Below are 14191 nucleotides of genomic sequence, written 5' to 3'. Positions count from 1 at the left end.
GGTGTTACAGGGGCTGCACACATACACACCATCATTAACATTTTAGCAAACAAGTACTTACGACCCAAGCAGAGGGAATGTGGAAACTGAATGGAGGTAAGACAGGCTGGGTCACATTTGACATCAAACATGGGTCCCCCAACAGCCCAGGGCTTGACAACCAGGTCTGCGTATTTGCTCCAGGACAAAACGCAATACTTGATGTCAACTTTTCTGTTAACCTCAAAGATCAGACCAGTTTCAGTGCACTCGTACACTCCCTCCGTGTCCACCTTCAGCCTGCGTTGGACAGATAAGAACACCTGCTGAGTCTTAGTGTTTGGTTAGGAGAAGACTTCTTACAATTATTTACATTTTTAATTTCACTCAAAAGCATTAAGGAAACTGTGCATTTTAAAGAAGCATCATTATCAAAGAAAATAATCCAGGTAATTACATAAAATGTATGGTATTAGTTATGCTATTTTATGTCTCTCCTAATTGGCGTTATGTTTATGCAGAACATTAAATTACTGATAATACTAAGTCTCCTGTATTCACAATTACTTACAAAAACTGTCCCCCGGAAAGGAGCCTGGGGGTCACTTGTTCATTGTGTTTCTAGAGAAAAATACATATGTAATAAATAACATATAATTAAGTGTTTTCTTAAATAAAACAAATTAGAGAGTCATATTTTATAATTAAAAGATACTTACATTTTCAGCATTACAGTGTTGACAGTGAGGTTCAATTTTAATACATTCTAAATAATAGAGACAAAGTTTTACTTATATGAATGTGATATAATAATTTTTTTCAAATAATAATTTTAAATAAATATGTGTAATATGCTCAATTATAAAGTTCAAAGGTATATATATGCCCCTCAGCAATAATGATATATAAAATAATGTTCTGGAAAACTTAAGTTCATACCTGAATTAAAATGATCTGTGGGTGATTCTTTGTCTCCCCATTCTTCAGCTGTAAAAGATGTTGTCACACATCTATTGGCACAAGTCAATCACGGGGTAAATCTCCTACTAAACACACTGCTTCAGCTTCACAACCAACAGGAACTTTAAACACATTTTAACTGTCTTTGTGTGTTGATTCAATGACACATGAAATGTTATCATATTTGAGAATCCCACTGCAGGTCTAAGGCAGGGTGGGGAACCTTTTTTTCTGCCAAGGGCCCTTTGGATATTTATAACATCATTCATGGGTCATACAAAATTATCAGCTTAAAAATTAGCCTGCTATATTTGGTCAAGCATTTGATTAACTTATCCCTAATGCCTTGGCAGGGCCAGACCAAATGATTTTGGGGGCCTTACATGGCCCGCGGGCTGGACGTTCCCCGACCCTGGTAATGCATGAAAATAAGTTTGAATGTAACAAGTTTCAACGCACCACGTTTGGGCACATAATTCTTTATCTGACGTTTTTATCCAGCAGCCACTGCTCTCAGCATCCCTCAACCTTATCCTCACATTCTCCTGACAGTACTGCATGGAGACAGCAGGGTGAATCAGACAGAATAGAGGGCAGCACGCTGCCTGGCTCTTACCCTGAGCGGAAGCGCCCTCGGCGGAAACCTCTCCCAGTTCCCCACCTGTGGAGACAAGAAGGGCTTAGGGCACAGGTGCTCCGAACAATCTCCTCCTTCCCTCCCCCTCACCCCAGCCAGCTTCTCAACCAGAGCACTGTGGCCCCTCCTGAAGGCTGACTGGAGTCAGGAACTAAACAGGAGTCCTTGTTCCCCAGATAAGGTTTGGCTGGCACCAGCCCTCTAGGCCCATGGTCGGCAAACTGCGGCTCGCGAGCCACATGCGGCTCTTTGGCCCCTTGAGTGTGGCTCTTCCACAAAATACCACGGCCTGGGCGAGTCTATTTTGAAGAAGTGGCGTTAGAAGTTGTTTAAGTTTAAAAAATTGGGCTCTCAAAAGAAATTTCAATCATTGTACTGTTGATATTTGGCTCTGTTGACTAATGAGTTTGCCGACTACTGCTCTAGGCTGTCAGAGTTAGGGAGGGATGCGCTTGGAAGGGAGAAAGGGGTTACATCTGATTTCAGGCATAAACTGGAATCTGAGTTGAGGCAGTTTGTAAGGCTCTCTGACTTAGCATGCAGACTCCTTCTATGTGGTTCCAGACTCGACAAGACCCAGGTGCCCACTTCTGGGCACTGACTGCCTTCCAATCACCACCACCACCACCACCACCACCACCACAACCCCCACCATTTCTCCACCCCAAAGCACACTCCTGACTTAGGGCCTTTGCACGTCCTGTATCCTCCCACAAATATTCTCGTTGCTCACTCACACCCTTGAGGTGTGTGCTCAGGGTCACCTTACCTGAGCACTGTCCTACTGGCCCCCCTGAAACAGGGCCTGCCTGACGCACTCACTCTTCCCCCTTCATTTCCCTTCAGCATCCCCCTCCCCCTGACCTGGCACCTGCAGTCCAGTGAGTCTGCTTCCTGGCTCTCTCCCCACTAGAATGTAAGCTTCAGAACTGTTATCACTAGGGCCTGGTAAGTGTTCGATGCCTATTTCCTGAGTGACCAGAATTCCGTAATACCAGAAATCCTATATAATAAAAGCCTAATATGCTAAGTGTCTCATAGTCCATTCAACCAATCAAAGCGTAATATGCTAATGATATGCTTAGGCCGCTCAACCGCTCGCTATGATGTGCTCTGATCACCAGGGGGCAGAGAGTCAACAGGTCGACCAGTTGCTATGACGTGCACTGACCACCAGGGGGCAGACGCTCTGACTGGTAGGTTAGCTTGCTGCTGAGGTCCAGCCAATCGGGACTGAGTGAGATGGGCCAGACATGCCCTGGAGCCCTCCCACGGTCCCTCCCCAGCTGGCCAACCTCCTGCGTCCCTCCCCGACCCCGATAGTGCACCAGTGGGTTCCCTCGGCCTGGCCTGCGCCCTCTCGCAATCCATTAATGTATAAAGAAGACTGGGAGGCGGAGGGCTGGTTCACATTTTTCCCTTTTGCATATCAGAATGGACATCTACTCCACCAGCGTAACAGGGAGATGATAATTACAGGTTTTTATCAACACACAACATGACTGCAAAGAGCTTACAACTGCCTTCGGAGATTCCCATTGGGAAACTGCAGAGGGAATTAGATTAAGTGCGGAAGGACTTCTGAGTGAAGAGACTTCATTTATTTTAAGTGCTACTAAGAAGCCCTCCGACTGCCTTGCATAGTGTGTGTGTTCACAGGCAGATCAGATTCTCAGACCGGGGACAAAATCCTTTAGTATAATAAAATCAGTGAAAATATCAGCTTAGTCACTCACCAAACTTCAGACGCAAACCATACTTTATATTTAGAATCTATGTCCTTAAAAGTGGTTTCAGACTCAAGTTGCTCACAAAGAGCCAGAACAGCACGCCAGGAACTGCAGACCACAAGAGGGGCCGCGTTTTCAGCAGCAGCGTGTTTACCCTGCGATCATCCCTGAGCAGTGACCACCAGGAAGGAAGCCGGCACCGCTGTGGCCACCCTGCATATCGGGCTCGGCCTCAATCTTCGCTCCTCGGGGAAACCGTGAGAGCAGAACCCCAATCGGTGTCAGCGCAGAGAACACGAGCTCCAGGGTTCAAAATGCTTAGAAGGTGCTTAATGTCTGACTCAGATTTGCACAGAAAAAGATCATGAACAAACTTAAAAACCCCGAGGGCTAACTTTCTCTTTCCTCCTTTCAACAACAAAAGTAAAAATTCAGAGGAAGGATGTACTTACTTGTTTCTTCTGTTTTTGGCTCCTCATTATCTACAAAAAAAAAAAAAAAGGCTAAGTCAGATTCAGATGCCAGCTCAAAAAAACCCAGGCTAATGGGAGAATAGGTAAAATGTTTGCCTTTCACCAATAGCAACCATTTCCTGTCTTTCTTCTTCAGCTCATCCTGTTTTGCTACTTCGCTTGCCAACTAGAATTATTTCCCATGTAAGTACTTTTTTGGTACTTTACAAAACCATGCTAGAAAGTAATATGTCCTGAAGCAATGAGAGGTGTGTGTATGACTTTAAAATAAAAATAAAGGGTTATGTGCTTTGCCTGAATTAAAGAAACAGATGCACATACTACTTACCAGAGTCACTGTCAGAACTGCTCTCGGAACTGCTGTCCTCTCCTAAATAAAAACACATGCCAGAAGCACACAGCAAATAAGCAGCAGGAACCACTGTAACTATACTGTTGAAAAATAGGTCCCAACTCAACTGGTTTCTCCTTCTGGTCACTTCTCAAGTCCACCACTAAGGGGGCTTAAGCTTCCTTGGAAATGGATAAAATAAACTTGAACCGTTTAAGTATGAGCTCAGCTCACACGCTGGTTTCAGTCATTGTCCATGAGTGTCACCCGAGTCCTAGCCGGCCTTGACCTGCCCACTGTGTCCATCTCGCCCCTGCATTTGCACATCTAGGAGTTTCCCAGGCACACGTTCCATGCGGACGGTGCAGAATTCTGGAGTGTAGATGCCATTTCACGGAAGCACAGGACAAATTTAGTCCACGTTGTTAAAGACTACTGGAAAGAGTGGGCCCCAAGAATGCTCCCGTCACTTCCTCAGCCCCAACTCAGCACCTCCAGCCACTGCAATCAGGCTTCTGTTCCCACAACTAGTTTGGGATCCTTTCCCCGATGACCCACAGGCCTGCTCAACCCCAGGCCCATGGCATCCGCAGGGAAAGACACCAACCACTTCCTCTTGCCCACATGACCTTCCCGTGGAGCCTGTCCTGGCTCTCCTCCAGCCTCTCTGAGTGCCCTCCTCTTGCCTCTGGGCTTCTCTCCACCGTCCACCCCCATCTCCTCTCCACCGCCCACCCCCAACTACTAAAGCCCCAGGCCCCACTCCCCACTCCCCACTCCCAGCCTCCTTTGCAGCCATCTGACCTTCAGTCTCTGAAAGCAGCACTGTCTCTTGAACTAGGACAACTCTTCCCCACATTTGCCCTGTTACCCCAATTTATCTCCTCCTCCGGGAAGCCTCCCAGGACTACCCCAGCCAAGCATCCACCACCTGGCTGGACTCACTTGGGACCCTGTATTAAGTTAAAGTGGCCAGTCTGAAAATGACCTAAATGACTCATCAGATAAATTCCAGTTCCACTAAGCACAGCTTTATCACCAAACTTAAAAGTAATTGACTTCACGAGAACAGGCAATCATAAAACTTTAATATTTATTCAACTCTTTCAAGTTGAAAGATGGAAGTCCCCACCTTTCACTCAGATTGTTTGAAGTGAATCAGAAAAATAAACTGTAATTTGCCTTGCTATGAATTAGTTGTTGTATAAAAATTTCACTTGGGCATTTACCAATATTAATCAGATCCTTTACCTGATTTAGAGTCTTTTGATGTATCTAGGTTGGGGCTAGGGCAACCTAAATTTTGAGAAAGAAAGAACTGTGTAAATACAAGCATGAAACAAAACATTGTTCTTTTCTTGTAAAAGCCACTAAGCCAATAACAGTAGAAGCTACCTCTACTACAAACTGAATTACCTCTTTAGACCCACAGCAACCTTGCATGTCAAACTAATGCAAATGAGGTCATAGTCTGAGGAGAAAAAAGATAGACCCAGAAACCTTAAGCCTTTTCCAGTAAAGAGAGAACAGGAAGCCAACAAACGAGATTTACACTTCGTTGGTTCCATGGTAAAGTCTTGAGTTTTGTGCCAAAGTAACTACATTTGTTTCTCTGATCAGCTCAGCAGCTCCCTAAAAACATCCCTGGGCATTAAGTAACTTGACCCCAGAAAGAAAGAAACAGCACCTGGTTTTAGATTTTGTCACTGAAAGGCCCACGATGGTGTGCCTACACCCAAGAATCGACGTTCCTCCTCAGGCGAAGGACTGTCAACAGTTTGGAAATGACACAAACGGGTTGAAGCTAAGGCTCTGGAGTTGGCAGGCTATGTTGAGACCAGACTGGAGGCCTTGAATGCCACTGGGAAGAACGGGCATCCCTGATGGTTCTACAGGGAATGCCAACGGAGGCACAGACGACATACTGGTAAGAGCTTCAGACTGGCCCTGGCGGTCTCCGAGATGGTGGCTACTGGGGGGCACTGATGTTCAGGATGGACCAGACTCCAGCGAGCCTCACACTAGGAGGCCACGGCGGAGATCCGGATATGAAGTGACGAGAGCCCAGGCCAGGGTGAGTGGGTACGGGAAAGGAGAAATGGCAGGTGATGGAGGAGAAGGGGGTTGCAGAAGTTACCTCCAATGTTAAATGAAGCCAGAACATTTCTGTATAGGGAAGGACTGCTCCTCAGTTCTCATGCCCGTGTCTGTATTTATGCCACGCTCAATTAGGCTGCCCCAGAGAATGGGACCTCTCATGCCCGTGTACCTGGAACAGGCATCCACACCAGGCTGCTGAACCACAGCAACTTAACTACGGGTTAACTGACTCCCTTGGGCTTGGGCGGAGACTACTGCCCCCTCCATTTTATAAACACGGACTCAGTGCCTAACTGCGCGGTAGGCTCTCAGCAGAAAACCCATGCCCCAGAAAACAGCTTACGGGTTAATGCAGCGGTAATCACAACAATACCATAGAAACCAGGCCCGTGTTTCGTTGGTCCAAGAGAGAAACTGAGACCAATCACTGAAGATGAGGGAGTCAGCACAAGTTCATGAATCTGGGTGAGCTGACACAAGTCTTGGAGGGAAAATGTGAGGGGCGGGAGAGGCATCTCAGGCAGACAGAAACGGGCAAAAGCAAAGCTGGGGTGGGGTGAGGGGTGGGGGTGGCGTGTATGCAGGTGGGAGGTTCATGTCAGCACTGGGAAGGAGAGCCCCCAGGTCTGACCACAGTCTTGGCCAGGGGCCCTCCAACTTTTTAAACAGGGGGCCAGTTCACTGTCCCTCAGACCGTTGGAGGGCCGGACTATAGTTTAAAAAAAAAAATCTATGAACAAATTCCTATGTGCACTGCAGGCCCGGGACAAGTCGGCTGCTAAGCAGGACAGGCAGCGGCACCAGGCGGGCCGGATAAATGTCCTCGGCGGGCCACATGTGGCCCGCGGGCCATAGTTTGAAGACCCCTGTTTCACCCTTTTAAATATCTGTTGAAAAATAATATTAAAATTTTGAAGAAAAGTCATATCCTTTCATCCTAACCTAATAATTATCTTAATACATTTCCATAAGTCAGTGAATGCATGAATGTAACACAGCAACTGCAGCCAGTAAGTAAAATTAATAAAGAAATCATTTTCTAAAACTGCAAATGTTTCATAGTTTTTCAATAAAACTGACTTAGAGGTTCCATACCTTTTTCTTCTGAAGAGACACTGCGTTCATCACTAAAACAAGAAAAGAAAAATAGTTTTATAAACTGCTACTAATTTTATACACAATAATTATGAAAACCTTCAAAATGACCACTGTATTATGATTCTCCAGAAATGCGGCGGGCGAAAGAACTCTCTCCCTGCTCAGTCCTCTTCCTGCCCCTCTCAATCTCCGTGGCCTGACTCCAAACAGCACCGACACGGGTGGCTTATCCAGTGCGCCCCTGAACTCCCTGTCCTGGTACACCCCAGGAGCCAGCACACCTTCCCAGGTTCACAGCACTGCCACGTCCACGCCCAGCCATCGGCATTCTCTGGTCAAGTCTCCCGTAACCCAATCCTAATTGCCCATCCTGCACTGGCCGCCAGCCCTCACCTGGCTCCTCTGAGAGCCTCCCCCGGCTACCCCTGCTCTCCCTGTCCCCCTGCTCTCCCGGGCCCCCTCCTCTCCTGGATCCCCCTGCTAGTCCGGGTCCCCCTGCTCTCCCTGTCCCCCTGCTATTCCAGGTCCCCCAGCTCTCCCTGTCCCCCTGCTATTCCAGGTCCCCCAGCTCTCCCTGTCCCCCTGCTCTCCAGGGTCCCCTGCTCTCCTGGATGCCCCTGCTATTCTGGATCCCCCTGCTCTCCCTGTCCCCCTGCTCTCCTGGATCCCCCTGCTCTCCCTGTCCCCCTGCTCTCCAGGGCCCCCTCCTCTCCTGGATCCCCCTGCTAGTCCGGGTCCCCCTGCTCTCCCTGTCCCCCTGCTATTCCAGGTCCCCCAGCTCTCCCTGTCCCCCTGCTCTCCCGGGCCCCCTTCTCTCCTGGATCCCCCTGCTAGTCCGGGTCCCCCAGCTCTCCCTGTCCCCCTGCTCTCCAGGGTCCCCTGCTCTCCTGGATCCCCCTGCTCTCCTGGATCCCCCTGCTCTCCCTGTCCCCCTGCTCTCCAGGGTCCCCTGCTCTCCTGGATCCCCCTGCTATTCTGGGTCCCCCTGCTCACCAGGGTCCCCCTCTTCTCCCAGGTTTACTCACTATGTCTCTGGCCTCCTCCCTCAGACTCAGCATGCCTGAGAAATGAAGGGCTCAGAGAGCTCCCCTTTAACTAAGAGGTCCCTGCCCTGACCTGTATGCCACCCTCACCACTGCCTGAACCTCTCTGCCCTTCCCCAGCCACTTCACCAAAGAACTGGGTTTCCACGTTCCCACTTTCCATTCTCCCCCGTGTGAGCGAAACCGCTCTTGCTGGAGCCACCAGTGACTCCTGCCTGGCAGACCCAATGGGCTTGGTGACCTCACTCTCTTTAGATGAGCAGGTAGCAGGCCCCTCCCATGGCTTCCAGACCCTCACCTGGTCTGCTCCCACCTCCCCTGTTTCAGGGGCCTCTCCTCTCTCATCTCCTGGCTCCAGCCTCCTGGGGACTGATGTGACCCAAAATCACATTGTGCACCTCCTCTTACCGCTCCTCACTGCCTCGGAGCTCACCTTCACGTCAAGGCTTCAGATCCCAGATCTTTACCTCCTTCTCCGGCCTCGTCTCTGTGCCTGGGACCTGGGGTCACTGAGCCTCCTCCTATCTGCCCCCTCCCACATATACTTTCTGCCCCAGTTCAAGCCCTCTTTCTCCCTCCCTCTCTCATTGGCTCTCACCTGGTTGGTTGATTATAAATTCCTCCTAATTATCATGTCTGCCTGCAGTCTCTCCCTTGGCTCATCCCTCACGTGACCATCGGCATGTTATAATCCTGGCTTTGCTTATAACGTCTGTGGCTCCTCACCGCTTCCTAAGTTCATTGGCGTGGCATGAAGGACCTCCACATGCCCCCTTGTCTCCACCCTGCCTGCTCCCTCAGAGTGAAAGATTTTCAGTGTCCCATCAACACCCTGCATAGCCCACACTCTCACACAAAACACCCTTCTCTGGTGAAGCCCTGCTGGGCCACTGCCTGTGGCCTTGCAGGTCATGCACCCCAACTCTGGGTGCTCCATGGACATGTACTATGATGTTGGGGTACTCCCTGGAGTTATGTGTGCATGCAAGTGACAGCCCTGCCTCCCCCTTGATGCCCCAAGTCCTACAGCACTTCTCCAGGTGTGGTCTGAGGACCCTCAGCACCCTGTCTGATGCCCACTAAAAATAGCTTTTCTCATCCACTGAATCGGAATCTTTGATGAATAAATGAAAAGGCAGGAAGAAAACAATAATGGTGTTATCTGCACTTACGAGTGTTGAAAATCTTTATTTTCTCATTTAATCAACCCAAAAATCCTATGAAGGCTATTTTACAACACAGATACTATAAAGCCCAGAGAGGTTAATTAACTTCCTCGAGGTCACACAGCTAATAAGTCAGAAAAGGATGCCCTTGACCCTAGGCCATTATGACTTCAAAGACCATGTACTTGCCAGGTACCATGTCTTCCCTCACTCCCCACCACTTCACCTCAAAATCCCAACTGCTGCCACAGTTTAGTAAAAGTAAACTGAGGAAGGAACGAAAAGGTGCAGACCAGGTGCTCACTCTTTCCCTTCTCCGCCCAAATTAGTGGGAACCCACAGATTTCTGGAAGCCTCCTTGACTCAAGATTTTACACTGGTAAGCTTTCCTGGTATACATACAGTATTTCCCAAGTTCCGTGATCTTAGGAAATACATGTATTCTCATTTTCAGACCTAAATCTTCTTGTTTTTTTAATCCTAAACTGCTGAAAAGATCAGAGAGTAGAGGTGAACCCGAAATTGGTTAAGGCCTCAAGAAACTAAAAAAGGCTAATATATGGTTCTGATGAAATGCATAAAAGAGCAAGCCAACCATTACATCTTTTTTTATTCTAGATTCGAACCTTTTATAATGCAGTCACTATGCCTTTCAATATTAAAATAATTATAAGAACATGGGTTGAAAGTGAGCCATTCTTATTTTATAAAGTATTTCTGCTTAAGACCCACTCCTGTGTCCTCGATGACAAAAGCGCATTTTTCTCTTAACTGGCACTTTCATAATCCCCTTTCTGCAGCTGCTTATCTCTATTTCCAGGCATGTACACATCTGCTCAGATATTAGACCTGCGGCTGAGACCCAGACACCTCTGTATAAGCCTTTATTCCCTCCATGAAGGAGACGACAGTACGTGGTGTCCAAGACAAGATTAGTGAGGCTGCGGGGCAGACGGCCAGCTTTCTGCACAAAACACCTACCAGCTAAGGGGGATGGGAGATAGGCTTAGATCCAAGGAGGGGGAGCCCACCCACATGGCTGCCCCCCCACCCCCACCCCACCGCCTTGTACAGCCAGGTGGAGGAAGCAGACCCTACAGGGCCCTTGCCGGTCCATGGATGCTAGATCCCCACATTCTCTTCCTTTCTGCTTTGCCCGTGTGGTTTGTTATAAGGAAAACCATAGCAACCCTGGAGATAGAGCACCCATTCCAAATGCTCACAGTGTGATTTAGGGACTAGAGATCAGCAGGGAAGGGGCTTGGACATTTACTTAATAGCACTTAAAACTCCTTAATTTTGATCAGGACTCAATCATTATGACTAGGTGTAACTTCATGCCCATCAGCTTCCAGGCCCCACCTTATAACACCTTTCCCTCAGTAGAAGGTGAGGGGGGACGGGGGAAGATGGTGAGGACCCTGCACCTTGGAACAGTAAAATCTCTGAGCTACAATAGGACTTAAAGAACAGGCTTAAGACTTCAAGGGGTTAATATAAAATGAGGGTATTTACTGCATGTTTGTTGGGGGAAAAAATGTGGATTATATTAAAACTAGAGACCTGGTGCATGAAATTCGTGCACTCGTGGGGTGGCGGTCCCCTCAGCCTAGCCTGTGTCCTCTCGCAGTCCGGGAGCCCTCGGGGGATGTCCTTAGCGCTGCCACAGAGGTGGGAGAGGCTCCCGCCACCGCCACCGCGCTCGCCAGCCGGGAGCCCGGCTTCTGGCTGAGCGATGCTCCCCCTGTGGGAGCGCACTGGCCACCAGGGGGAAGCTCCTGCATTGAGTGTCTGCCCCTTGGTGGTCAGTGCGCGTCATGGCGACCCGTCGTTCTGCCATCCAGTCGATTTGCATATTAGCCTTTTATTATATACGATAAGTGCAAATGAATAAAACAACAAAACTGTGGCTGGAATTAAGTCATGGCTGCAGCGAAATGAGACCTAGAGCAAAACCAAGTCCTCAAAGAGGCACAGTATGTCAGCGCTTCCAAAGCGCTTTCAACCCCAGGAGTGCACCAGCTCTTCCCAGTAACTGCCAGGGATGCAGGGGAAGCGCTGCCATCCCACCGGCAGCGAGGACACCCAAGCTCAGAGGTGCTACATCCGTGGGCCAAACCTACCCAGGCTGGTGAAGCTGGGAGCTGGAACGAGAATTCCGAAACTCTGACCTCTGCGGGAGCCTTTCCCCCATCTCGGCCCCTGGCCTACCTGCGTGCAGCCCAGACAGGTTGGTATTAGGTGCCAGGAAGCATTCGCTCAAATCTGGCTCAATTACTAATGATTCCCCAGTTACAGGTGTTTAACGATGCTTCATAGCTAATATTTACTTAACACTTACTGTGTGTCTGAAACTGTATCGATTAGCTCATCATAACCCACCTTTTAGTGCCTAACAGTGAACCACTGTTATCCCCGTTTTACAGATGAGAAAATAAAGCCCCAAAATTCTTGGGAAACATATCCAAGAACACTGGTCCATCTGAGTACAATGCCCAAGCTTTTACCAGTATGTTTTATAAAAAGCACAACACCTCCCAGTCTCTCTTCCTAAGGCTCCTACTGCCTGTGAAGGTAATTCTCAACTGTAATTCCATTATAGTAGCTAGTATAAAGTTTTCAAACACAATTAAATCCATAATGAGCCCCAAATCCTCCTTTAACTAACGTTTCCCCAGAATTGAACCAAGCAGTGTTTTGCTTCTTTTAGCCCCTATACACCTTCCAGGAAATAAGCCATAAGAAGAAAACGGTTTAAAGAAAGTGGAAAAGAGTTTATATTAGTCACAAACGACGAGTTAATCTGTATAATCCCCAAGTAGCTATACTTCCCAGAACATAATGTCAATGAAAGTAACATTCTCTAAAATACAAATCTCTTTCATCAACTCAGATGAACAAATGCCTATTTACCTATGCGAGGCGGAGGAGGATATAAAAGTAACACATGACACATGAACCTTGCCCCCAAGAGGCACACTAATGGAGGACACATCAAAAAATAAATGTACATGATATGGGAAAAGCAAAACAAAAACAAATGTAAGCTGTAGTGCGATGAACTGGGAAGAACTAAGCTCTTATTAAGAACACAGGCACGTAACTCTGATGCTAAGGCCATCTTGCATTTTCAGAGGGCAACCGTTCCCCAAACAGGATCCTCCGAATGTTAGGAAAAAGTGAAACCAAAAGGAACCTACGAGATCTTCCAAGTCTAATGCATGATTTTACAGAGCGGGAGATGGGACTCTAGGAGAGTTCAAGAGAATAAATACCCCAGATCACACAGCAAGTTAGAAGCAGAGACGATCTTACAACTTGTCTCTCACCGCCTCCGGGTTGACGTCTCACTTCACGCCCTTAGCAAGCACGCTGGGTTGTGTGCTAGGTAGCAGGGAGCAAAGCAACTGGGCCTGTGCCTGTGAGAAACCGTCAGAGAAACCGTCAGCTGATGGGGAAGACTCTCCTTGTATCCGAAACAGGAAGTGCTCTGAGAGAAGACAAGAGGGCTTGTCTAAGATTGAGGAATTGGGGAGGGCTGCAGGGGAAGTGACCTTTAAGCTGAGCCACAGAGAACCAGTGGGAATGGACAAGAGAGGAAGAACTGGTGGGGGTGGCGGGACAAGGGTGGGATTCTATCTGAGGCAGGAAGTTGATCAAGATCCAGGAACAGGAGGAAAGCAGGTGTGGTCAGGGGGAGAGGCAGGAGATGAGGAGGGGCAGGCAGGTGGAGAAACCCTCACTGTGTAACCACACTGAAGGCAAGCACTGAGTGGGCTGGGCAGGCTCCAGGAACGGCTGAAACTTGAGAGCGGAGGAGGAAGTCCACAGTGCAGGGTCCCAGACCCGGCTGCCTTCCACGTCACACATGGGCACTGCAGGACCCTGTGCGGCCCCTGGCAATCTGCGGGGTCAGACAGTGCCCGGGTGGAGTCCAAAAGGCCCCAGCACTTCCCTTAAGAAAACCTCTCTCCCAGGCCACATAAGCCAGGCTACCCAGCTCAAGAAGCTGCAGACGACATGAAAACCTTGCTCAGGAGGCTGGTAACTTTAAGGCGTCCTTCAGGAAAACAGCCTTCCCTCAGAATCCATTTCCGGAAGCCCTCAGAGCCACCTCCATGCTGGCAAGGACAGGACTTCCTCGGGGCCAAGGCCGAGCCCTCTGGGCCTAGGCCCAGGGGTGGATCAGGCAGGTGGAGGGCAGAAGGGGCAGGTAGGAGAGATGTAGGCACCTTGAGCTGCCAGCTACCGACGCCCTTAGGGGACACTGCCCGGGGCCAGGCTGGGTTTCCCAGCATCGCCCACTTTCTTTTCTAAACACCCCCAAAAACCACTTCCAATCAACTCGCCCATGACAGAAGCCATCACATGGCTTTTTTCCTTCTACATCCGGGTCCCTGAATGAGAGCGTAGCTTTCAATGCTTTTGAAGGACTTAACTCTGACACAGATGGGAACTCCACAGGGCTGGCTTTCCAGGCTGGCTCCTCCACCTACTCCTCTTCCTCCCTTTTTTCAGTCACACCAGGTGCAACTGATGGCTCTTTGGGTATGAAAAAGCTAAAGGATTCATTACATCATTATTTGTAAAAGGCAAAAGCTGGAAATAACTACCATGCTCATCAAGCACAGAATAGATGGCCCTAGTCCAGTGGTTCTCAACCTTTCTAATGCC

At 48.8% G+C, this 14191-nt stretch overlaps 1 protein-coding gene across 1 annotated transcript in view; it reads right to left on the bottom strand.

The window, feature by feature from the left end:
* LOC308241319 (uncharacterized protein) overlaps positions 1-14191 on the bottom strand; it is a gene marked incomplete at its 5' end in the record, with an annotated part of 115771 nt that overhangs the window by 22686 nt on the left and 78894 nt on the right. The window contains 9 exons of the mRNA XM_080654716.1: positions 62-279; positions 551-600; positions 699-745; positions 919-966; positions 1556-1600; positions 3759-3788; positions 4108-4149; positions 5362-5406; positions 7306-7337. Coding sequence (XP_080510842.1) covers positions 62-279; positions 551-600; positions 699-745; positions 919-966; positions 1556-1600; positions 3759-3788; positions 4108-4149; positions 5362-5406; positions 7306-7337 — 557 coding nt within the window. The remainder of the gene's footprint in view (positions 1-61; positions 280-550; positions 601-698; positions 746-918; positions 967-1555; positions 1601-3758; positions 3789-4107; positions 4150-5361; positions 5407-7305; positions 7338-14191) is intronic.

Source organism: Plecotus auritus (genome assembly GCF_963455305.1).
Source record: "Plecotus auritus genome assembly, chromosome: 2".
In the NCBI taxonomy this organism is placed as follows: Eukaryota; Metazoa; Chordata; class Mammalia; order Chiroptera; family Vespertilionidae; genus Plecotus; species Plecotus auritus.
This window is presented reverse-complemented; position numbering and strand designations above follow the sequence as displayed.